The 23,419-nt window shown below is 50.5% G+C and overlaps 2 protein-coding genes and 1 long non-coding RNA gene across 5 annotated transcripts; 2 read left to right on the top strand and 1 right to left on the bottom strand.

Annotated features, from left to right (window-relative positions):
• On the top strand, positions 1 to 1,880 carry RASD1 (ras related dexamethasone induced 1). Of its 2 annotated transcripts, none has more exons than XM_060647081.3 (2): positions 1 to 397; positions 628 to 1,880. In XM_060647081.3, exons 1-2 carry the CDS (start codon positions 112 to 114, stop codon positions 1,179 to 1,181), a joined length of 840 nt encoding a protein of 279 aa, XP_060503064.1. In that variant the 5' UTR covers positions 1 to 111; the 3' UTR covers positions 1,182 to 1,880. The 2 variants fall into 2 exon arrangements, with proteins under 2 accessions (XP_060503064.1, XP_060503065.1); XM_060647082.3 differs by having other exon boundaries at positions 702 to 895.
• A 1,174-nt stretch (positions 1,881 to 3,054) lies between these two features.
• On the bottom strand, positions 3,055 to 17,099 carry MED9 (mediator complex subunit 9). Of its 2 annotated transcripts, XM_060647093.3 has the most exons (3): positions 16,772 to 17,099; positions 4,842 to 5,018; positions 3,055 to 4,029 (listed from the first exon to the last, which is right to left on the bottom strand). In XM_060647093.3, exons 1-3 carry the CDS (start codon positions 16,996 to 16,998, stop codon positions 3,930 to 3,932), a joined length of 504 nt encoding a protein of 167 aa, XP_060503076.1. In that variant the 5' UTR covers positions 16,999 to 17,099; the 3' UTR covers positions 3,055 to 3,929. The 2 variants fall into 2 exon arrangements, with proteins under 2 accessions (XP_060503076.1, XP_060503077.1); XM_060647094.3 differs by having other exon boundaries at positions 3,055 to 5,018; positions 16,772 to 17,096.
• Positions 17,100 to 17,201: 102 nt separating this feature from the next.
• Positions 17,202 to 21,467, top strand: LOC132688215 (uncharacterized). Its single transcript, XR_009614445.1, has 3 exons — positions 17,202 to 17,565; positions 20,225 to 20,475; positions 21,231 to 21,467. It is a non-coding gene; the product is annotated as an uncharacterized LOC132688215 (long non-coding RNA).
• Positions 21,468 to 23,419: the final 1,952 nt, after the last annotated feature.

The raw sequence follows: 23,419 nt of genomic DNA on the forward strand, positions 1-23,419 counted from the left end.
CCCCAGCCCGAGCGGAGCGCAGCCTCCCAGCCGCGCAGCGCCGCGCCGCGCCCCCAGCCACCCTCCGTACTTCTCTCGGCCCCGCGTTCGCCCCCGCGGCCCCTCCGCCCAATGAAACTGGCCGCGATGATCAAAAAGATGTGCCCGAGCGACTCGGAGCTGAGTATCCCGGCCAAGAACTGCTACCGCATGGTCATCCTCGGCTCGTCCAAGGTGGGCAAGACGGCCATCGTGTCGCGCTTCCTCACGGGCCGCTTCGAGGACGCCTACACGCCCACCATCGAGGACTTCCACCGCAAGTTCTACTCCATCCGCGGCGAAGTCTACCAGCTCGACATCCTCGACACGTCCGGCAACCACCCGTTCCCCGCCATGCGGCGCCTCTCCATCCTCACTGGTGAGCGCGGGGCCGGTTCGGGCGGCGGTGGCGGGGAGGGAGCTGCGCCACCGGGAGGGCGGCGACCCCTGGTCCGAGGGCGCCCGGCGAGGGCCGGTCCCGACGCCGCGCGCCACGTGGAGACGTCCGGGCGTCCCGCGCCGGGGCGGCCCCCCTGTCGGCCCAACTTCGGCTGTCCCCTCGGCCGCCGCCCTCACCGGCTCCTTTTCCGCCCTCCGTGTTCCCCGCAGGAGACGTGTTCATCTTGGTGTTCAGCCTGGACAACCGCGACTCTTTCGAGGAGGTGCAGAGGCTCAAGCAGCAGATCCTCGACACCAAGTCCTGTCTCAAGAACAAAACCAAGGAGAACGTGGACGTGCCGCTGGTCATCTGCGGCAACAAGGGTGATCGGGACTTCTACCGCGAGGTGGAGCAGCGCGAGATCGAGCAGCTGGTGGGCGACGACCCCCAGCGCTGCGCCTACTTCGAGATCTCGGCCAAGAAGAACAGCAGCCTGGACCAGATGTTCCGGGCGCTCTTCGCCATGGCCAAGCTGCCCAGCGAGATGAGCCCCGACCTGCACCGCAAGGTGTCGGTGCAGTACTGCGACGTGCTGCACAAGAAGGCGCTGCGGAACAAGAAGCTGTTGCGAGCCGGCAGCGGCGGCGGGGACCCGGGCGACGCCTTCGGCATCGTGGCGCCCTTCGCCCGCCGGCCCAGCGTGCACAGCGACCTCATGTACATCCGTGAGAAGGCCGGCGGCGGCAGCCAGGCCAAGGACAAGGAGCGCTGCGTCATCAGCTAGGAGCCCCCCGCCCCCAGCCCCCAGTCCCCCCCCCGCGTCGGTGACCGAACTTGAGGAGGACCTTTTTGTTTCAAAGTCACGTCCGGGCCAGCTCGTGCGCCCCGGGGCCGCGTGCGCGCGGACTAGCGTCTTCCCTCCCCGCGGCCCTGGGCCCGCGCACACTGGGGAGGCACTAACGAAGAAGGGACAGTCATCTGCTCTGGGAGGAAAGAGAACTGGACGAGACTGGGACTCCGCCCCCCCTCCCCCCCTTCCCCGCAGGCGCCTGCCACTCCCGCGACAGGGGGGTCACAGGCCGGCGAGGGTGAATTTGTCTTGTTTCTGACAAAGACAAGAACGGGGGTGGGGGGAGTGAGTTAACCCCTGTTGGGCTTTGAGAAACCTGTCCTGCCCCCTGGAGGGTCAAGACAGGACACCTGGGGCATTATCTTGTCTGTGATCCTGGGTTGCCATGACAGCTACCGAAAGCCTCTGCCCTCCCAAAACTTAGGGAGGTGCGGGTCAGATCATAGCCAAGTGACTTGTTTACATGAGTGTGTGAAATTGCACAAAGGAAAACAAAACACACACCTTGCACTTTAAAAGTTCTGATGTCATCGTGGACATGAACAAAATCTTACCCAGCTGTTTGTACCGTGTGTGTGTATGACCGTCCTTAAAGTTATTGTTACTGTTTTTATAAAATAAAATAATTTAAAAACAGATAGTCATGCTTTCTTTGCTTTTGGAAATGGCTCAGGTACAGAAGGGTGAGAAGGGAGGGGTGGGGTTTTTACTTCTGTGGCATTAGCCTCCCCTTCCCCAGACTGGAGAGGACCCTGGCCTTTTGAAAATATCGCCCCCCCCCCACCACCACCTCCATGGGAGAAATGGCTCCAAAAAAGCTCCAGATGATCGGGCCAAAGCCCATCTATGTGGGAATGGTTCCTTAGCCAGGGCGACGAAGGGTTCAGGTCCTTGCTAGAGCTGCAGCCACAAAGGGCCTCTGGGATGTGTCCCAGCTGTTTTGTCCTAGACTCCCTACATGCCCAAGGCAATGAAACGTCCTCAAACCTGCAACCCACAGTCGGCCTGAGGTGTCACTAGGGCCCTGCTTTCCCAAAGGAAATGGAGCCTTGAGAGACCAATCCAGTGTTGGCCGCTGTAAGAACCGTGTCCCCCAACTCCTCTCTGGGGCCTGCCACGTGGCTGTCTGGAGACAGTTCAAGATCCCCTGGCCACATGCGTCCCTCCAGCCCCTGGAAGCACATTGCTGCCAGCGCTGTCTCCACCTCCCGGTCTCCCCTCGGCAGTTGAGGGAACCGGTTCCCGACTCGGGACCCAGCTCTCCCTGCCACTTGTAACTGCAAGTTCGGGGCAGGGGACACCTGCCAAGCCCCAAATTCGTCGCCCCCGAATTACAGAGAACACCCTCTGCGTGGGGTTGCCATGAGGAGTAAGTGAGGTGTTTGCAGAGTGCTTAGCACAAGAGCTGCCACCCAGTAATGCAAATCATCGGTGGTCTCGAGAGGTGCTCGGCCCTGGGAAGGGCATTCAGTACTGTCCCAGGGAGCGGTTTCAGCCCTGCCCTGGTGAGGGCTGTTCCCTGCCACGACTGGATTCCCCTCCAGGCCCAGGGGCCAGTCCCAGGCGGGAGGGGTGACCCACCACCAGGCCAGCTGCGTCCTCGGGGCCAGACGCAGCTCCGTAGGGAAGTAATTCTGTTTTTACGCTGGTTTTGGCATGTACGTGCCGAGGGGGAGGGGGTGCAGAGTGGAGGTTCTCACAGTTTGTTCTCTCTCCTCTAAGCAAAATGAACATCTTCCCTCTCAACTATCCAAGACAGGTGTCCTATAATGAATTTCTCAGTACAGAAACCAAGATGTCCTGAGAGCAGAGTACAAGTTCTTTTAATTATACTCTTGAAAAATGCCGTAAGTCAAAACCCTGGAATACAGGAAAGGCTCTGTCTCTGCCCCAGGGAGAGCCCTGGTCTGTTTCAGCCGTGCAGAAAGGCCCGGGGGGTCTTGTAGTTCCGTGTGCTTCGTATTTGGTCAGAGCCTTAAAACTGGCCCATACGCTGCTCTGAGATTTTGCGAAAATAACTGATTCAGTTAAATAACAGTCTCCAGGGGGAACTGGTCTAAGAGGTGACTACTACCCACCTCAATTCAGAGCCTGTTCTTCTGCCCGAGGCCACTGAAACCGGATACCCCCCTTCACAGGTCCGCAGGTCAACACAAATGGGGCCCCTGCTAAAAACATCTTCAACCAATATTCCTGCCAGAGAGGTCAGTTGGCAGGCATCTGTTAAGCCCCTGACTTGGTCAGCACAGCTTATGTGCCCATTTCTAGATCTAACCAATACGTAGTTACTTCTCCCCTCATCTTTGACGGTCAAGGGAAGAGCGCAGAAATAAGGGTCCCATCTGGCAGAAATGAGGGGTGTTATCAACATTTATGAACCAGAACTGGGCTGTAGACCTTCCGGGTGTAGGCTATCCCCGTGCCTTCAGAACGATCCAGAACCATACCCTCACACCCGGCTGAGGGGTGATCAGAGCTGTCACTCAGAGCTGCAATTCTCCGAGCAAAGAGCACATCACGATCGCCTCTGTCTGCGGTGCAGCGCATGTTGGTGGCTGACTCTTCAGTGACCAGGCCAGAGGGGAAACTGAGTTTTTAAACCGGGACCACAGGAATCTGAAACGCTGGAAGAGGCAAGGCCCGCTCACCTGGGAACCTGTGTGAGCCTGTGCAGGAACAACACTACCCTCCGGCCCCGTGGGCAGCACTGTGGGGTCTGAAGTGGGCTGGTCCTTCTTGCGCAAGAGACGACTGAAGGGGACGGAGACAAAGGGAGCAAGACCTACAAGTAACAAGAACACGTAGGTGGCAGAGAACCTGGAGACGGGGGCTGCCCAGGGCTCTGGGTTGACGCCCCCCAAAGACACAGTTACATTCACCGGCTCAAACATAAAAGGGAACAAACTATTCTGGGGGGCGGGAGGAGGGAGGAAACCACCCTGTAGTCTTTCAAAACAGTATTCACTGCCTCACGGCTTTCTTTTACCGTTTTAAACCCGTGCCGTCTGAGCGTAGCCCCCATTTGTCCAGTGAATTCTATGCAAATGTGTCATGACACTGCTGTGAACAGAACAATGTGTACCTGGTACACACTGAGCATACCCAGGGGTGGGAGAAGAGGGAGGGAGGAAGCAAAGAGGAGCCGCCTCCTTCCCCACTGCGTGCTACAGATGTGCCCGCGGAGCCTGAATACACGGCAGATGGCCCCTCCCCGGAGGCAGGGGCAGAACCCTCTACCCACTCCCCAGCCTCCGGGAACAGTCTTCCTTCCACCAGCAGGCACTCGAGTTATTATGCATCTAGACATATGGATATATACTCTACAAGGAGGCCCCGACAAAGCCAAGCTCGCACGCTGGCTCCTCACACTAGTCAATGCCAAGTTCAGCTACGGCAGCAGCCACACCAGCCCCCGCCTCTCTCCGTTACAGAGTTCACGGCTGGAGTCCGAAAGAGCTACGCTCCGGGGGGGTGGGGGGGGGGGTGGCGGGGAACACGATAAGGCCATGTGCTCTCCCCCTTCTTTCTCGGGCATTCCTGGAAGCCAGCCTCATCTACTCCTTGGGGATCTCAAACATGCAGAGGCTCTTGTACTTCTGCAGAAGTTCGTTCTTGGTCCTGACTTGCTCTCGGAGGCTGTGCAGCTGCTGCTGCTGCTGCTCGGGACTCAGGTGGATGCCGGGCATGGTGCTGATGACCTTCCGCATCTCCTGGAACTTGGTTTTGAGGGCGTTCAGGTCCTGGTGGATGTCGGGGCTGTCCTTGTCCATACTGCAGGGAGCAGAGGGAGGTCGTTAGCATTCATGGCTCAGACTGCGGCAACGCCTGGCTTCCCTCCCCTGTACCCCACAGAACTCGCTGTCTTCCTACGTCATCTTTTAGAATGCCTTGTTTTCTATGTCCCCTCACTAGGCTGCGCACCCCCACAGGACAGGGACCAGGTGCTGGGCTCACAACCGGCTCAAATGTAAAAGGAAACAAACTATTTCGGGGCAGGGGGGAGGGGAGGAGGGAGGAAGCCACCCTGTAGTCTTTCAAAACGGCTTTCTTTTACCGTTTTGGTGACAGCTGCTCACTAAAGGCACCCCCACACCTAGCACTGTCATCGCAGCCCCTCTCGGCGCGCCCGCAAAATTAGACGCTGACGCTGCATTAGCTCCGAGGGCAGGGACTGTGTCTGCCTTGTTCAGAGCTGTATCCCCAGCCCCCGGGCGCTGTAGGCACTCATGTAACATTTGTTGCAAGAATGAATGCACACATCATTACCAACACCGGGGAGAAATGGCAAGCAAAACTTGCTGAAATACGACATTTCTTCGAATTTGAGACGTTTCCAGGCCAATCAGGAAACCTTATCAGCTAGCAAGAGCTAATTTTAGCTGATGTTTTGATGCTTGAACCTGTTAACATAAGCACCAATTTCCACGGAGCTATTCATACATTTTAAATTAGTTACAAGCTATTGGAAATTTTTCAGCAGGTACCAAGCTTCTCCTACCAGTCATGTAAATTCCTTGCCTTCGGGTCAAGCTCATTTTAAAGACAGGATCATTCGCTTCATCTTCCAGCTAGCTATTGTCAGCTGCCCAGAGATCCAGGCTCCCCTTGTCACTACTAAATTAACAACAGGAACAAAACCTTCACCGAAGATCAAAGAAACAGGCTGTCGGGTGCTCCCGTACATTTTTTAAAAGTGAGTGAGTGGATGAGCTTTTGCAAACAAACAGTTGGGACTAAAACTAAGAGCCAACTCAGTAAGCTGTGCTCAAAGTCACCCTTTGAGGCGTAGGAGGGAGAAAACTGTCAATGATCATTTGTTTTTTTTAATAAGCGTCCATCCCTGATGGGAAATTTCAACCCAGATGGTGCTAATTCATGTTTATTATTCATCATGTCTCTGCTTACGCAGACAGAATATCCATCTTCCCTGCTGGTCCACTGGGTACGCGCACACCCAGCAAAGGAGAGGGCCCTGTTCACTATCCCAATAGCTCTAACTCAGAGGCAAGAGATAGAGAATCGCTCATTCTAGGGACTGTTAACCAGCCAAACATTTCTTGTCATTTGATGCCCTCGCTTTAAATATACAGTTAATGGTACACCTTATCCCAGTTTCTAGGGAGGAGTAATTGGTATTCACGAGAATTGTAAATCATTTAGAAAGAAGCGGGGGGGGGGGGCATCTTTTATTTTAATCATTTTAGATCTCAGCTCAAATCTACCACTCTGCATGGAATCCATCTGGATCTCTGAAATCATTATACTTGGGTGGCATATGTGTTAACACATTGTTACGAATGTAAGTCCCAAGGGAGTTTTGAAATTAAAAAAAAAAAAATACAGTTTTAAGAAAACTGATGGACATCGTGAGTCTGAAAGGACCCGGTAAAAGCAAACAAATGAAAATACATAAAATGAGAATTTGCACAGAAGCAATGATAATTCAGGTCTGGAAGCAAAACATAACCTGGCCCCCAAAGAAGATTTCATTCTGAAAGAAAAAGTGGGCCAGGCTCAGGATGCTCGCTTCTGAAAACCCCTGGATCTCAAGGGTTGCCCATATCCTTTACCCGGTGAACTTTCGGTAAAGGAGCCCCATAAAAGCTTGCCTGGAGGGAAGCTATGGGGAAAGGGGGGCACGGAGCCTACAGCAAAGGCCCCTGCTGCCAGCTTCTCAGCCTGCCCTAGTTGGTGAAGGTAAATAACCCAGAGCTCCTGGAGCGAGGAAAACACTCTATTCAGGAACTGGCTCGAACCAAGCGAGAACCTGCTAGGCCAGGATGACTGTGAAATACTCGCACCAAAAGAAAAGAGGCCCAAATATTGAGTGAATAAAGGCAGAAGGCTCCAAGTGGGCCTGCCTTTGTGTTCAATGTGAGTCATCAGCCAACTTTAGAAGGGGGGGTGGGGGTGGTGGGGAACAAAAACCAAAAAAACCAGGAGACTAGGCCAGGCCGAGAAGCACGAAAGTTGTACAAGTAAGGGCCAGGTTAGGGAACTTCGGTCCTGCTCGCAGGAGTTTTGAAAAGGCGGACAAAAATACTACCGCTGTGGCTTGATTGACAGGCCACTTCTTCTCCATCTTTTGAGCACATCCTGGGCGATACTCAGCATCATGTGCACACAGACGTTCTGTACGTGTGTCACCAGCCTCGGGGCAAACATCACAGGCTTTGGAAGGTGGCCTAAGAATGGTGCCGAGTACAGCGCAGCTTCAGGTTTTCGTACGGGTGCTTTGGGACTTGAAGATGCCAGCTGGCATCAGCCGGGCAAGTGTGTCCACTGGTAACTCAGAAGCAAAGGGAACCGAGCCGGTCACTGAAGCCAACCTCCTCCCAAACTTGAGACCACGCGGTAGCATGACCCCTTCCCATTTCTTCCTCCTCAAAATGTCTGTGACCCCCCCGGTGTCACGGCCCCACTGTCCTATAGCTGACCCACCCTGGGACCAGTCCTTCTCACCCTCTCCTCCTTTCACGCTGCTTCGGAGACTGGGGTCTTTCTAGACCAGTGGTGGTGCTGGTGGCAGGGGAGGGGGAAGCTGTTGTTTTTACTTAATAGGTGCTTGAGGGAAAACCAGTTAAAAAAAACAGACTCCAAGGCTTAGAAAAGGAAGGTCCCTCTAATCCATGTTCCGGAGATAACCTCTGTTAACACGGGATACGTACTGCTTCGGACCCGCTTCAAAACATACAGACTTTTTTACTTGCTTTGACAAAAATGTTACCATTCTTGCTTTTTTCACTTAAGTTGCACCTTGGATGTCTTTCCATGTTACCACATGTACAATTATGCAGCTAAATTATTTGGCTACTGATGGGAATTTGGATGTTTGTAACTTACCACTTGCAATCAGAATGGCAACGGACCTTCTGTACCTATATCCGTAAGTCTTGTGCACGTATTTTGATAAGATGATTTCTCAGAAGTCAGTTTCTAGGTTGAAGGTTGTGTGCATTACCATTTTTGACAGACTGCCAAAATGCCCTCCAAAAACTGTACCGTGACCATGGACACGACGCTTGTCCCTCACACCCTCAATGACGCTGTTACACAGCCAGCAGCCATTGGTATTTTCCCTGCCTCGGTTCTGCCAGCGCCCAAGAGGGGCTCTGAACCTCCTACCCTTGCTTTTATCTGCCCACAGGATTACATGTGAAAAATGTTCCCTTTAGGAAGAGGCAACAAAAGGCTCTGCTGCTAAAAGAAACTTGAAAAAAAACACTGCTCTACAGAACAGCCCAGAAAGTGTTCATCCACTTCGACCTCTTCAGATGCCAACAACTCCCAGCATGCCCTCCTTCCTGAATTTCAGGAGCCTTGTGCCAACGGTTCCTGCACATTTTCTCCCTGGAGTCTGGGGGCACCTGCAAATGTCCAAAGTGGACCCCAGCCTCCTCGGTATGCCGCATTTCAGATGGAGGGCGCTGGGCTGGAACGCTGTGCCCCACACGTGCGTCTACATGCCCCAATGCCATGTGCTTGATGTGCACCCAGCCTCCAGTCCGGCCCACTCCTCCTCCTTACCCCTGCCTCCTCCTCTCACGGGTACCAATTTCTAGACCCTTCCAGACCTGGGTCCTCTCCTCCTGAAACCCTCTGCCCCACCCACCTGTACAGAATCCAAGTCTGAGCTCAAAAATTCCAAGACAACACCTGCCGGGCAAGTCTGCACTTGAAGGGGGCCACTCAGGGCCAGCTACAAGCAGCCTGTGGCCCTTCCAGGCCCGACTTCCCACTCGTCCCCAGACTCCGTGTCAGTGTTCCCCGCGGCACCTGTCCTGCCGCACCAGGTCACTGCTGACCTGTGTGCCTGCCTTCGCGGAGTCTGTGTTCCAGGGAGGCGCTCGCGAAGTTATGCTGGATGAATACAGATGAAGTGGCACAGGAGGGAACAGGCTTGTAAACTGGCCCAGAAATAATTCTTCCAAACAGGCTGTAAATATCCCCTGTCCGGGTGCTCCCCCTGTTCACTGGGATTTGCCTGAAGGAGAAGTGAAGGGCACAGAGGGCTCCAGTCACATGAGCACAGACAAACCCCATGGAGCCGGTGGGGTCCTTTCGCAGCCTTCTCCACTGATGTGAGGGCTGCTTCCTGCTCAACCCGAGGACAGGCCTCAGCTGGCAGGGGGGGCCGGTCAGATGAGAATAGACCTTGCTTCGGAAGAAGCAGCTCAGTAACATCCCGTATCCACGAAAGTGGTCTCGCCTGGGCTCTGAGGTCTTGCTGACCTGCCTCGACAACAAAGGGACTTGTTTTCAGCGATATGGCCCCAGCTTGAGAGGTAAAGGACAACGCTCTGTTCTCGTCACTTAAACTACTTCTGCACTGTCACAGATGGTTCCCCTTTACCTACCCAGCAGCCTAGAATACTTTAAGGAACTAAAAAATTCAACTTGAAAAATTGCTTAAGTACCCACGTTGATAGAATACTTGTACTAGGTGAGCCACAGCCATCAAGGCAAGGTATTGACAATTGCAATTCAGAATTCCTAGGCTGGGACACTTGGTTCCAGACTTAGATTAGATCTGGCAAGTTTGAGGGGGAAAAGCAATGAACTTTCCCTGGTCCAACGAGCCTCATTTTATTCCTCCTTTGTTCTACATGTACTTCTATAATGTGATTTCTATACATAACAGGAAAGGTCTCAAAGAGTTGGGAGTGCTAACATTTCTTACCGCCGTAAAACTGACATTTCTCTTTCCCCTTTCCTCATTCTTTAAAATTAACACAAATGTGTAGTTTTAATTATTCATTCAACCACGGGGCAGACAGCAGGAGGGCTGCAAGTCTGTGGAGCCTCTCTCCAGCGCCAGGCAGGTGCATCCCAGCCAGGAACACAAGAAGTAGGAGTGCTCCCCACCCCTCCCCCTCCCCGCACCTGCCCTCCAGTGTGGGAGGTGGCCTCTGAGCAGGTCCATAAGCATATGTGGCATTTCCCTGGGCAGAGACAGGGCAGGAGGGCACGCCTGCAGAGGGCCTGGAGTGTGCACAGGGCTCGATGACTGCACGCACACAGAGGCACTAGGATCACAGCGAATCGCTCCGGGGCTCTGGGCTCTCTGCTGCGTGGTCCAGGCAAGCCTCTGAAGAAGGTCCGCAAAGAGCCCTGAATGGAGTGATACCAGCTGGGAAGGACAGTATGGGAAGAGGAGGGAGCCCTAGAGACTGGTAAGTAGAGAGAAATTAAACTGATAACATGTACAGGATGAACTAGAGACAGGAGAGATAAAGGCAGTTTCTAATTAAGAAGAAACTAAATAAGGGGCGCCTGGGTGGCTCAGTCGGTTGAGCGACCGACTTCGGCTCAGGTCATGATCTCGCGGTCCGTGAGTTCAAGCCCCGCGTCGGGCTCTGGGCTGATGGCTCAGAGCCTGGAGCCTGCTTCCGATTCTGTGTCTCCCTCTCTGTCTGCTCCTCCCCTGATCGTGCTCTGTCTCTCTCTCTCAAAAAATAAATAATAAACATTAAAATAAAATTTAAGAAGTGACTGTAAGATCCAAAAATGAGGTTGGAAGACCTGGACCATGAGTGTTGTCAACAGACTTGGAGGTAAAGGGACAGATTCCAGCCTAAATGTTCCACTAACCAAATCTCAGCATTTCAGCATTTCCTAGCATCTCAGACCAGCTACAGGAAGCAGGCCAGGAAAGGTCAAGGTGCTATGGGTAAATGTGGCCAAGAAAGGAAAGAGGGAAGAGCAGCCTGGAGAGATCATTAAATGTGCCATGAAGATTTAAGAAGTAAAACAGTTTGGTGCTGGAGAACAGAATGTCCAGAAGTAGAACAGAAAACATATGGGGATTCAGTGCACAAAAAAGGCGGCGACTCAAGCAGAGAAAACAATGAATATTCAGTCAGAGAAGTGGGAAGATGAAAAAGCAGGGCCCCCTTCTTTCCATCAAAATAAATTCCAGAAGCTTCACAGACCTGAAGGTAAAAAATGAAACCGTAAAAGTCCTAGGAAAAGGGGGTCAATATTTATCGTCTTATCAGAGTGGGAAGGCCTTTCTAGTAAGGACCAAAATTCAGAAGCCATAAAGGTAAGGCTTACAAAATCTGCCCACAGAAAATGATATGATTCCAAATGACAAAAACAAACAAACAAACGAAAACCAGGAACAAAAAAGGCAAAAGAACAGCAACAACTTGGGGAAAATATTTACAATACACTTGACAGACAAAGGCATACCTTCCCCACTGTACAAAGAGCGCATTCAAAGAGGCACGACCTAATAGAAAATGGGCAGTTTGCGGGGGAAAAAATACAAATGACATAACAAGTTGCATATGAAAAGATGCTTATGTGATAAAGCAAGACACAGATCAATACGACATATCCTCTCTGACCTATCAGATCAGCCCCAGTGAAAAAGCTGAATGGTGAGGGCAGGGATATGGGGGGAAAGACACAAATACATTGCTGGCAAAGTGCACACTGGCCCATTCTTTCTGAATTTGCCAGTTGTGATCCAAATTTTAAATTCACACATCCCTGTGCTAGAAATTTACTCTGGAGACTCTCAAGAGTTTACAAGATGGCATTTACAAAGAGGGTCAGTGCAGCTCTGAGTGCAACAGCAAAAAGCCGGAGACCACGGAGTGTCCTCGGGGAGGGAACTGTTGACGGAAAGGACGGCATGGTCATGAAATGGAGGGCGGTACCTCCATTTGGAGGTACCTCCAATGGAGTCTGGGGACCCGGGAGGGAGGTGGAGGAGGGGAGGGACAGGCCCAGTTGTCATTTTGTGCCTGTGGGTTGCTCTTTGAATCTACCTACAACCGAAAGTTTTAACTTTTTTTACAACGGTAATCTTTACGTATGTTTTTTAAGTTTATTTGTTTTGAGAGAAAGAGAGAGTGTGCAAGCGCGCAGGTGACTGGGGGAGGGGCAAAGAGAGGGAGAGAGAGAGAGAGAGCAAATCCCGAGCAGGCTCCATGGTGTCCTCGCAGAGCCTGACTCGGGGGCCTCACTTGCGAACCGTGAGATCACGACCTACGCCGAAATCAAGAGCCGACTGAGCCACCTAGGTGCCACTACAACTGTAGCGGGTTTTTTTTTGTTTTTTTTTAATTTTTTTGTTTTAACATTTATTTAGTTTCGAGAGAGAGAGAGAGACCGAGTGGGAGAGGGGCAGAGAGAGAGGGAAGGAGACACAGAATCCAAAGTAAGCTCCAGGCTCTGAGCTGTCAGCACAGAGCCCGACGTGGGGCTTGAACTCATGAACCTCAAAATCATGACCTGAGCCGAAGTCAGGTGCTTAACCGACTGAGCCACACAGGTGCCCCAACAACTGTTAATTTTTTAAAAATGCTCTCTGGATGGTAGATTTCTGGGCCATTTTGGGTTAATCGAAGGAGTCCAGTCTACAGGATTGCGATTTGGAGAAACGGCTAAGAGGATGTCGCCCTCTTCACTTAGCGATGGCTGCGAGTGAAAATGAAAAATGAGAAACGCCCGTACCCTCCACTCCGGCAATTCCACCGCTGCGGGTTCGCCTCCTCATAAACGTTCTCAAATACAAGGTGCTTCCCGGGGTGGCCGGCAACGGCAATAACCAGGAAAACCCGCGAGTGTCCGTGAACAGAACACTGGCTACGTAACTGGTGGTGCAGCCACCTTACTGGGGAAGGCCTTCGTGTGTGAGAGTGGAAAGGTGTCCAAAACAGACTAACAAGTGCAAAACAAACACAGTACAGTATGATCTCAGTGTCCAGAAATTTTTTAAAAGACGCGCATATACAGTTCCTGCCAGGATACTTACAATTAGAAGTTACGACTGGTGAGGGAACTTCACTTCACACGATTCTGAGTTTGCAACTGTGACTTTTGTGTACCTGAGGGTGCAGTACTCTGAATTCTTTATGAGAAGAGAAGGCCTAAGCTCACGGCAGCGTCTTTCTTCCTCACCTGGCCAGGAGTAAACACGTAATAAAAGGGCCCCTGGGGAAGCTCCAGGGGAGGAAGAGATCAAGGGCCTGGATGACCGAGCGGGTCCTGGCCCTCACCGCCTCCAGCCAGGCCTGCCAGGACGGCGTCCTCACTGACCTCCATCTCGAGCACTAATCTGACTCCATGGCCGGAAGTCCTCGCTAGCTCCCCATTCCCCAGAGGACAGAACGACCGTGCATGTGGGGGACATGTGGTCCTTGGCGCGCTGGCTCTTCCCGGCCTTCCAGTTCTCCCTCCCTTGGCTCGCGCTTCTGCCCCAGTCCCACCCCTACCAGGCCGCCGCCACATCACGTCCTTGCCCCCTGTCTTCCTCCTCCCTTTCATAATTTAGGACTCCCCACTGGCATCCATCCCAACAAGGCTTCCGACTCCTCCAGGCTTCCCAAGGCCTCCTCTGCCTTCACCGACCCTACCACAGTCTGTCTCCTTTCCTCATTAGCCTAAAGACCCAAATACACACCAATACGTATTGTAACATCACATCCTAGCTTTTTTTTCACGGCGAAGGCATCTTTCCTTCTCTCGGAGTCATTTTCCTCCAAGTGGATTTTTGCTCTTCTGTTTTGTCCTATCTTTGGCTAGGGCTTTTCCTCACATGCTTGGTGACCTTGGCTGCCCAGTCATAAAGTTAAGAGTAAAATACTATTTGGATTATGTGCATAGTGCACTGCTTTCACTATACTAAGTGAAAGAAGAAAAAGGCATGATCCTATGATAAAGTGTTGATTTTGACTTGCATCAGATGGGGAGGGGGAAGCTGAATGCGAATAGAAAACATAAATATTTTATATTGCTAGTAAAAAGCAGGGTATGAATAAATAATGGAGAATATTAAACAAAAAAAAAAAAAGTAAAACACTAAAAGGCTCAGTACAAGCTCTTAGTAAGAGTGATACTTCTTGGGGCACCTGGGGGGCTCAGTCGGTAAAGCATCCGACATCAGCTCAGGTCATGATCTCGCAGTTCATGAGTTCGAGCCCCACGTCGGGTCCCCTGCTCATTCTCCCTATCTCTTTCAAAATAAATAAATAAACTTAAAAAAAAAAAAAGAGTGATACTTCTTTTAGTTTCTTAAAATGAACTAAGTTCTTTCTTGAGAAGCCCCCATGTCTTTTCTTTGGGGCTGATCAGACACTCCAGAGGAGGGATCTCTGTCTCTTTGGCTGCCAGTCTCGAAGCCAGGTCAGGAAAGAAAGCTAGGGCTGGGTCTCAGAATTCAGTTTGTGAACTTTCTCTTAATCCCTGTTTTCAGGATTGGCTCCCTTTCTCCAACTCCTGCCACGTGCTTGGTGTTCCCCAGTCCAGAGATGCTCTGGCTTACCCTTAAAAATAAATCTTGGGAGAGAGTAACCCTTTGTCTGCCAAGATGGAAGAAGGGTTGTCACCTGCTTGCTTGGAGTGGGGAAGAGAACTATGGGATCTGACTCTTAAACAGACTTTAGGTAATCCTCCTGTTCATAGTTCTACTTCACCTCTGTTTCCAAGAGGGCCCTGGAACTGCCAACTCCTGAGATTCAGGGGGGAAGCCATGGTCAAAGGCAGCTGCTTATGGATGCTTCTTGGGGCTGATGGATGGATGTGCCATTGGCCGTCTATCTTGTGATAGCTGCCTCCTCTCCTGTTCTTTTTGGTTTCATTAAACACTCTTCACTGTCCTTTAAGAGGGTACAGAGATAAACACATGTGATCAGCTCACCATCTTTCAAAGAACACTGCTCTTGAGTATACTTTACAACGATCTCATGATTTAAGTATGTTATCCCATTTCACAAGAGAAGAGACTCAGAGAAGCTAAGATCACCTAGCTCGAATACTATAAAACTGTAATCTGAACCCACTGTTTGAGGTCCATTCTTTTTTTATTCTTAATTTTTTAAATGTTTATTTATTTTTGAGAGAGAGAGACAGAGACAGCAAGCAGAGGAGGGGCAGAGAGAGAGGGAGGCACAGAATCCGAAGCAGGCTCCAGGCTCTGAGCTGTCAGCACAGAGGCCAATGCGGGACCTGAACCCACGAACCAGGAGATCATGACCTGAGCCGAAGTTGGAGGATTAACCGACCATGCCACTCAGGCGCCCTGAGGTCCATTCTTATTATTCAGGTATTAGAGAGATGAACTAAGGCCTGGGAAGGTTACATATGTACAAAGATTACAAAGCAAGCAAACATCAGTGTGCAGATTTGAATCCCAGACTACCTGACTTCAAAGCCCATGTTCTTTCTAGTGTGTACCTTACTGCTCCGTGTTTAAGGCCAGCCCAACCCAACTGCTCTACTGGGGTGCAAGAATATACTCTCAGGGGTCCAGGAACTGTGTCTGCGACTGTATACATCTTGTGTTTTCATTTTTCTTAAAACCAATATATTTGGGTTAGTTGGGATAAGCCATTTATAATCCAGAACTGCCCTGGGATTTGGGGGGTCTGCATTTGTGTTTCTTTGCCATATGTCACTGCTGCCAGGAAGTGCCACTGGGGACCGTAGGCTAATGAGAACAGAACAGAGTCTGCCTTACCCTATTAACAATACGCTCACGCCAAGTGAAGCCAAATGAAGGCAGGGTCTAATGTGAGAACAAAGGCTTTGCAGTTGTTCGAAAAGTGGTGGAAAAGCATGAAGTCATTCCACAGCAAGTGAATCTAGTCTGGCTAAACTCAAAAGAAGCTGGGCCGTTGACACACTGGACCTTCATATTGTGGGGAGCAATTCCATTTCAGCAAAACATCCAAGAGCACGTTAATGTTCACCTGAATGTTACTGTAACAGTAAAACTCTGTTTTAATTTACCTTATTTTGGTTTTTTAATGGCTGAATAAGTTGTTAGTGTCCCTGACCCCTAGTGCCCTGTGCATTTAGTAACATGACAGCAAAAATAATTTAGGCAAACATGGGGATCAAGAAGACTTTTGGTTGTACTTTTTTTTTTCCCCCCCTTTACAGGGTCAGTTTGAAAACGGGCTGACCTGAAGCCTGGCCAACAGAATGATACATCACCGTCTTTGGCACTCTGTAAGAACATGGCACTCCAGGGCAACTTGTATCTTTGTTTCTTTTAACGATTCCTATCATCGACCCTCCAATCTCTTTGAATTATGGGTCATTCCCACTCATGTCTTTTTTTCCGTTCAGACTGGTGAGCAGTGTGGGGGTGGAAAGTTGGCCCTTTTTACGGCGTACACCCACAGCACTTAGCAGTGTGCTAAGGGAAGATGACCCACATCGGGTGACAAAACGGAGGCTCAGAGAAGCCTGACCTGCTCCAGATCACTGGGATGCAAACTTGAGTAGTGACTGCAGAGCCTGTGCATTCAGTCCCTACACTGGCGTCATTTTTAGGACTAGCGCCTGGCCGTCACGAGGTCTGGCAGCTGTCGGGGCTCAACCGTTTGCTGAGCTCACGGTGCGACTAGGTGTGGCCTTGGGAAAGGCCTCTTCCCCCGGGTCTGTTTCCCCGTCTGTAAAATGGGGGTGTACCCGAGAGCACCTCGGCCTCTGAAGCTCTGAAACAGGTGACGAGAAGCGGGGAGGGGGAGGGGCGTGTCGTGGCTGGTCCTCTCTTGGGCTCTTACCATTTGATGATGTTGTGAACCAAAGGTAAAAAGGAGTAATTCTCCTCCTCCTTCACGCCGGCAGGTGACTGAGGCCTCGGCGCCGGCGACTGCTGTGGCTGAGGCGCGGCGACCGGAGGCGGCGGCTGCGAAGGCGGCAGCGGCTTCGTCTCGGGCAGCGGCGGCTCGGCCGGCGGCGGTAACGCATCCTCGGCCTGCCGCCCGGCGGCCACCCCGGCAGAGGCCATGGCGCTCGGGACGCCGCCGGTCAGCAGGACCCCGGCGGTCAGCTCACCAAAGCGTCGCGGATTCCAGACGTCACCACCAGGAGCCCGCGGGGCGGGGAGAGGGACTTGGAAGAGGCTTGTGCGCGTGCGCACTAGGGCGTGGGCGGGGCGACAGCGCGGGCGGAACAATGGGGCGGGGGGTGGGGCTGCTGTTATTAGGCAATGGGGGTTTGACGGGTCTGGGTTGGCTTGGATTTGATTGTAAAACGGAGCAGCTAAATTATTAAGTAGTCAGAAATAGACTTATTTCAGAAATAACATCTTATTCCTATTCCCATGACGAGGAGAGTCCAAAAGTAGCTAAAAAAGGGAGACTGAGATACGTAAGGCTCCACGCAGCCAGCCCTCCAGAAAGCCTCCCAAAGAACCGTCTGGAACCACACGCAGAGTAAACAACTTACCCACTACCTGTTAAGTGTGTGAAGCACTGGGCTCTACGGGCGTTAACAACCTAGTGATGAAGAACCTACAGCTCCTACACCACGCGCGTGCCTCCAGGGGGAGAGGCAGCAAACCCTGGCCAAGCAGGTCAGGTCGTGTACATCTCTAAAAGCTCCGCATGGCTAGATGGGGAGGAACTAATAATCTAACATTTAATATGCATCTTCTAGATGGCGGATGCAATGTTAAATGTGCGGGCAGGGGGTGGGGAAGGCTGTCCTGACTTCGATACAAGGCAGAAGGGGATTGACTAATGCGGGGAGTAAATATATCCTAGAGGAAAGTCAGTGGTCAGGTATTCTCCATACCTGTGGGCCAGTTCCTTAAGCCCCTAGGTCTCAGTTTCTTTATCTGTAAAATCTTTAGTTCGAGGTCATGGCAGAGAACTGCTTTCTGACTTCAGATCCATGGCTGACTTCCAAAGGTCTGGTTTGCCTCTAGAATCCTAGGGCAAAGGGAGGGGACCCCTGGTGGTTTTGTAATTATACTTCACAAAACAAGTATGATATGGGAGCTGTATAGTAAATTTCTGGGCAATGGGACACCCATCCTAAGCTTAGCTAGGAGGTGGGAGAGGTCATGAGCTGGGAAAACCCCAACCTTCCTCAGTTTACCATCAAGGGTCTTAAAGAGAGGCAAGCAGGCCCACGTTCAGGTAGCAAGATGAGCCATAGCAGTTAAGAGCAAGGTGGCTATTCCCAAGAAAAGCATCGATGCTAGGGTTTTCAGATGCATCAGGAGAGGTTTACGGAGGCGGATCCCAGGGAAGCCAGAGCATAGAAGGAAGTACGAAGTTGGAGAGTTTGCTACAGAGGCTCTTTAGTGATGGGCCTTCGTACAGCCTTCTGTGGCAAGAATTGCCCAGAACACCCCGGAGGAAAAGCAAGGGGAGGGAGGGTCTGCACGGTTTTCTTCTTGCTACCCATGGACCTCTCCACGTCAGGGAGGAGTTTTAAGAGTTCTGGTAGAGAGTGGAGGAGAAGGGCTTGTTGGGATCAGACCAGGTGTGCTTGAAGAGGCATCTGGGGAAATGGCTTGGAGCCATCTGGGGGAAATAATGATGGGGTAATAATAATAGTAATTACCACAACCACTGTGGAATAAAAATAGGTACAAGGAAGAGTCACGATTGTTATCCCAGTTAATCCACAGAAAAGCTCCAGGAGGCAGATGTTAGTATCTTCATTTCTTAGATGAGGAAACCAAGGCTTATGATGGTTAAGATACTGGCCCCAGGGTCACACAGCTGGCCTGACACCAAATCTATGGTCTTCACCAACACCTAGGAGACCTCGGGTCTCTACTGGCTCTGTAACTTTATGATTCAAAAGGTTGAAGTGAAGTTTTTATTCAGAATTCAAAAAGCAATCTGATACTCATCAATAACAAACCCATGGCAATCACACATCATCTTTTCCCTCCCGGTGTGTTGTGTAACTTAATTACAAGTCTCAACTTTATCGTTGGCAGAATAATGAGGACATCTCTTTTAAAAAAACCAAAAAACGAAAAACCACTTCAAGTATAAATAGATATGGCTACAGAAAACAAATTGAAAACGTAGGAAGCATAAACAAGTAGTGTGCATTGACAGTTTGCCCTAAAAATAGTTAATATAATTAGTGGCCAAGAGTAAAGCTGACTTCATAACATTGCGAGCAGATGTCAGAACAATCTGCTTGTGCCGGCTTCATTAAAGCCGAAAAGTGAGTCTGTTCATAACTGCTCTGCCCGGAGTCCAAAAAGGCAGATGCTCCCTGATACGTAAGGACTGTATGTTGTTAGAGACATCGCCAAGTTCAGCTGTTGGGTCATTGCTTCCTTGGGAAGATTTACACTGTTGCTCAAAGAGCCTTCCCAGTCAAGTTGGTAGTTACAAGTTCAGGGCTATGGAGCCAGCCTGCCTTGCCTCCAGGCCCAGCTCAGCCTGTGTGACTTCGGAGAGCTGAAGGACCTCACTGTGTGCGGCCCCATACCCTCCCAGGAGGACTCAGTGGGTTATTACATACAAGTTACTTAGAGAAGTGTCTGTGAACAGTAAATATTCGTTTTTATTATTCAGATGTGGGGCTTGCTCCTTCACCAATGAGCAAAACCCAGGCTGATGGCAACTAAGAGGAATGAGGTAGATCAAAGCTCCCCAATGCGAATATAACACAAACCGTAAATGCAAGCCGCGTATGCTGTTTTCGATTTTCTAGTAGCCGCATTATAAAAAACCCCCCAAAAGACAAACCAAACAAAACAAAAACAGGTGAAATTAACATCAGTGATATATTTTATTTAACTCAATATGTCCATAATATTATTTAAACATGTAATCAGTGTTAAATGAGTAGAGGTGCTTAACTGTTTTTCATACTGGCTTTGAAATCCACTATGCATTTTGTATTTAAAGTACGTCTCAATTTGAACAGCCACATTTCAACTGCTCATTTCCAAATGCAGTCAGCGGCTACAGAACTGGGTGGTGCCGTCTAAGAGATCAATCTGTATCAACATAGCTCGTAATCATAATAGAGGAAAACAGCAGTTGCATAAAGGAAATAGAGTATATTACTACTTATAAGTGTTTGAAACATGAAAAATGAATACTACGTATTGTCTGTAGATACAAGACACATCAGTAAAAAAAAAAAAGTGTTTTAAAAGGGGCTAAAGGCTAAGCCTCACGTTCATGAGACGGGGGATAGGCATGTCACAGCAACTTCCTGTATAGTGTTATATTTCTTTTATGTGTTATTAGAAGGCTTGAAGCAAATAGGAAAAGTATGAATAATTGGCAAGTGTGGGAGCAGTCACGTGGGAGTTTGGTACAGAAGAATCTCGGCTCTGCTTCCATCTGGCCGTGTGACCTTGAACAAGTCATTTCACCGCCTTGTGCCTCAGTTTCCTTATCTGCACAATGGAATCATAACAGCACCAATTTATTAGGGCAACTGTAAGGGTTACGGGAGTTAATGGATGTGAAGAGCTGTGTGAAGTGGCATATGTATGGTAAGCAATATTAAGTTTTGGCTACTACTGCTGCTGTTGCTTTAATTTTTCAGAAAAAAAGCCCCTTCTAATGATTTCTTATAAAACGAATGTTACCACAAGAACAAATACAAAAACCGGGCTGCATCTAAGAATGGAACTTTGAGATGCTCTAAGTGGACCTACGCCACAAATACCCATGAATGTTCTTATGATACATTTCTTCTACGTGAAGTCCAAAAATAGTCATTTCTCAGTCAGACGGACATCATGGGGACTGTTAAATCGATCATGTCATCGGATGATTGAAGGCTTTTTCATCAAAGCCTTATTCTTACACATGATTCATCCTTTTCTCTCATTGCCTAGAGCCTCAGGCAGGTTGGAAAAGCTCCATGATACTTTGATTTTGTGAGTTAAAAAAAAAAAAAGGCAGCAGTCATTGTTGAGGCCAAACGCAGTGCAACATATACCAGGAAGTGGCTGCCTCAAGCCACGATTCACTGCTTAAACGTCAGACAAAAGCCTCTTCCTCGGTCAATGCTGCAGATGGCCTGCCTTCTCTCTCTGAACTAGATTTCATTCTTTTCTTTGTATTCCTTCCAGCCATTCTCTCCTCTAAGACACTCTGTTATGCCCAATTTCTCAAATCATTTATGTTAGTGGTTTCATTTCTTGGAAGCCATCACCTTCGGGCATTTCAGCACACAAATCCGACCATATTCCTTTCAGACTCAGTTTAGTCCTCATTCCTTCTGCTTCTTATTTTCCATCAGACTTCCCTGAGCCTTGATACAACAAAAACGAGAGGAGGAGCGCCTGGGTGGCTCAGTCGCTGGAGCGTCCGACTTGGACTCAGGTCATGATCTCGCGGTTCGTGAGTTCGAGCCCTGCATCGGGCTCTGTGCTGACAGCTTGGAGCCTGGAACCTGCTTCAGATTCTGTCTCCCTCTCTCTCTGCCCCTCCCCTGCTCATGCCCTGTCTCTCTCTCTCTCTCTCTTTCTCTCAAAAAGAAATAAACGTTAAAAAAATTAAAAAAATAAAAATGAGAGACAATCCATTCTCAGAACTAGGTTTTTTCTAAAATAGTCATTATTATTCTGATACTATATTCTTTCCAATCTCTTTATTAAGTCATTTTCTAATTGTTAGTTAGCCAAGGTGGTGTGGGGGTGGTGGTTTTTTTCCTATCTGCCAGCTGCTTCCCCACAGCCTCAACGTTAACCTGTTCTGTTAATCCTTTTTTTTTTTTTTTTAATGCTCTTTTTCTCATGATGGCCTGTCTGGTTTTTCTTACCCTTCTTTCCTTTTTGCGTCCCCCCCCCCCCCCGCCCCTAGAAGTTACTTTGTTTCCCTCATTGGATTTACTGTAAGTCTTTTGCTTCTTGGTTACGAACCCTGATTGCAAAATTATAATTAAAAATGATTATGTCAGGTAGCCTGGGTGGCTCAGTTAGATGAGCATCCGACTCTTGATTTAGACTCAGGTCATGATACCGGGGTCATGGGATCGAGCCCTGCCTCGTGCTCCACACTGACGCTGGAGCCTGCTTGATATTCTCTCTCCCTCTCCCTCTGCCCCTCCACCCCCCCACCCCCAAATGTTACAAATTATTATGCAACGGGCAACTGGAATGCTAAGGAGGCTGTGTGTCTGGTCCCATTCTGGCCCCGTGGCTGGGCTTCCAGACCTCTTGGGACATGAGGAGACGGTGTGTAGCCACAGGCATTCATAACATCCCCAAACTCCAGAATCCAACCAGCTCCAAGCTGAAAAACGGGGGAAGCATGGTGAGGGAACAGCGACGTTTGTCCCATTGTCCTTCATCCTCTCCTTACAGCATGACTTTGAAAATGGGGTTCTGCGAGCTGTGAACAGTTCCTGCCGGTTCTCTGGTTCAAACACACTGTGTGCTCCTCGGGGCTGTCAGGAGACAGCCCTGGTCTGTCCAGGCCCTACGTTTTGGGCAGCAGCTTTGTGCCTAGGACTGTGTCAGGATCTGTGAGACAGAAGGGAGGGAAGAGAAGGCTCCAGGCCAAACCGCAGGAGAACAGTCGCGTCGGTTCAGAACTGGAGGGGTCCCGGTGCTTGTCTCCGGTGAGCCCCTCATTTTGCAGACGAGGAAGCAGGAGCCTGGGGAGACAGAATGACTGACTCGTTTCGGGTCGTGCGGCCCGTTGGTGGAAGAACTGGGACATTGACACAGGAATGGGTGTGTCGTGCCGACATCAGGAAGAAACCAGGAACCCAAGGGGACGTCCGGCCTTTCGTGACGATGGAGTCTCCAGCCTGTTTATGCCAGACACTCCTCAGCATCTTAACGGGTTTTCAGTCTGGAGAAAATGTACGTTGTTGTTCCGGCTTTGGAAAAATCCAGGGCCGGCAGCAAGGGGCGGGCTTGAACGTAGCTCCCGAGTGGAGTAGACGGGCAAGCGCACGAGGGTGTCGCGCCTCTGGCTAGCCATTGCTGGTTTGTGTAAGTCTCAATTTTCCAGGTGGCCTTGGTGACAGTTGGCAAGGGGGACTGCTTATGTCACCGCCTGACTAGGGACTGCAGCAAACTGCAGGGAGGGGGGCTATATGGGAAGAGTCGTCCCCAATCCAGGGAGCCGAGGAGCCTCCTGCGGGCGGCTTTTGAAAACTCCTTGGCCGCCAAGCTTGTGAAAAAAACAGCAGCGGTCCGAGCGCCCCCAGGAGGCAGCGCTGTCCTCCACGCGGGCCCTGGGACTGTGTGTCAGAGCCACGCTGGTTTCCTGGCCGAGAGCTGGGTTTTCTTGCAGCATGATCCCGTGCAGAAAGCATAAGGGTGCAAAATTAATTTATGAAGCAGTTAAGAGGAGGCCGGAAGCCAAGCAGCGATCGGTAACAGGGCAGCCCCTCACGTAGTGGTCTCAGGCTGTGCACAGCACTGGCTGAATCGCGTGCCTTGGGGGACAGATCTGGAGAAGAGGCCAAAACCCACA

This window comes from Panthera onca, chromosome E1 (assembly GCF_046562875.1).
Source record: "Panthera onca isolate mPanOnc1 chromosome E1, mPanOnc1 haplotype 2, whole genome shotgun sequence".
Lineage (NCBI taxonomy): Eukaryota > Metazoa > Chordata > Mammalia > Carnivora > Felidae > Panthera > Panthera onca.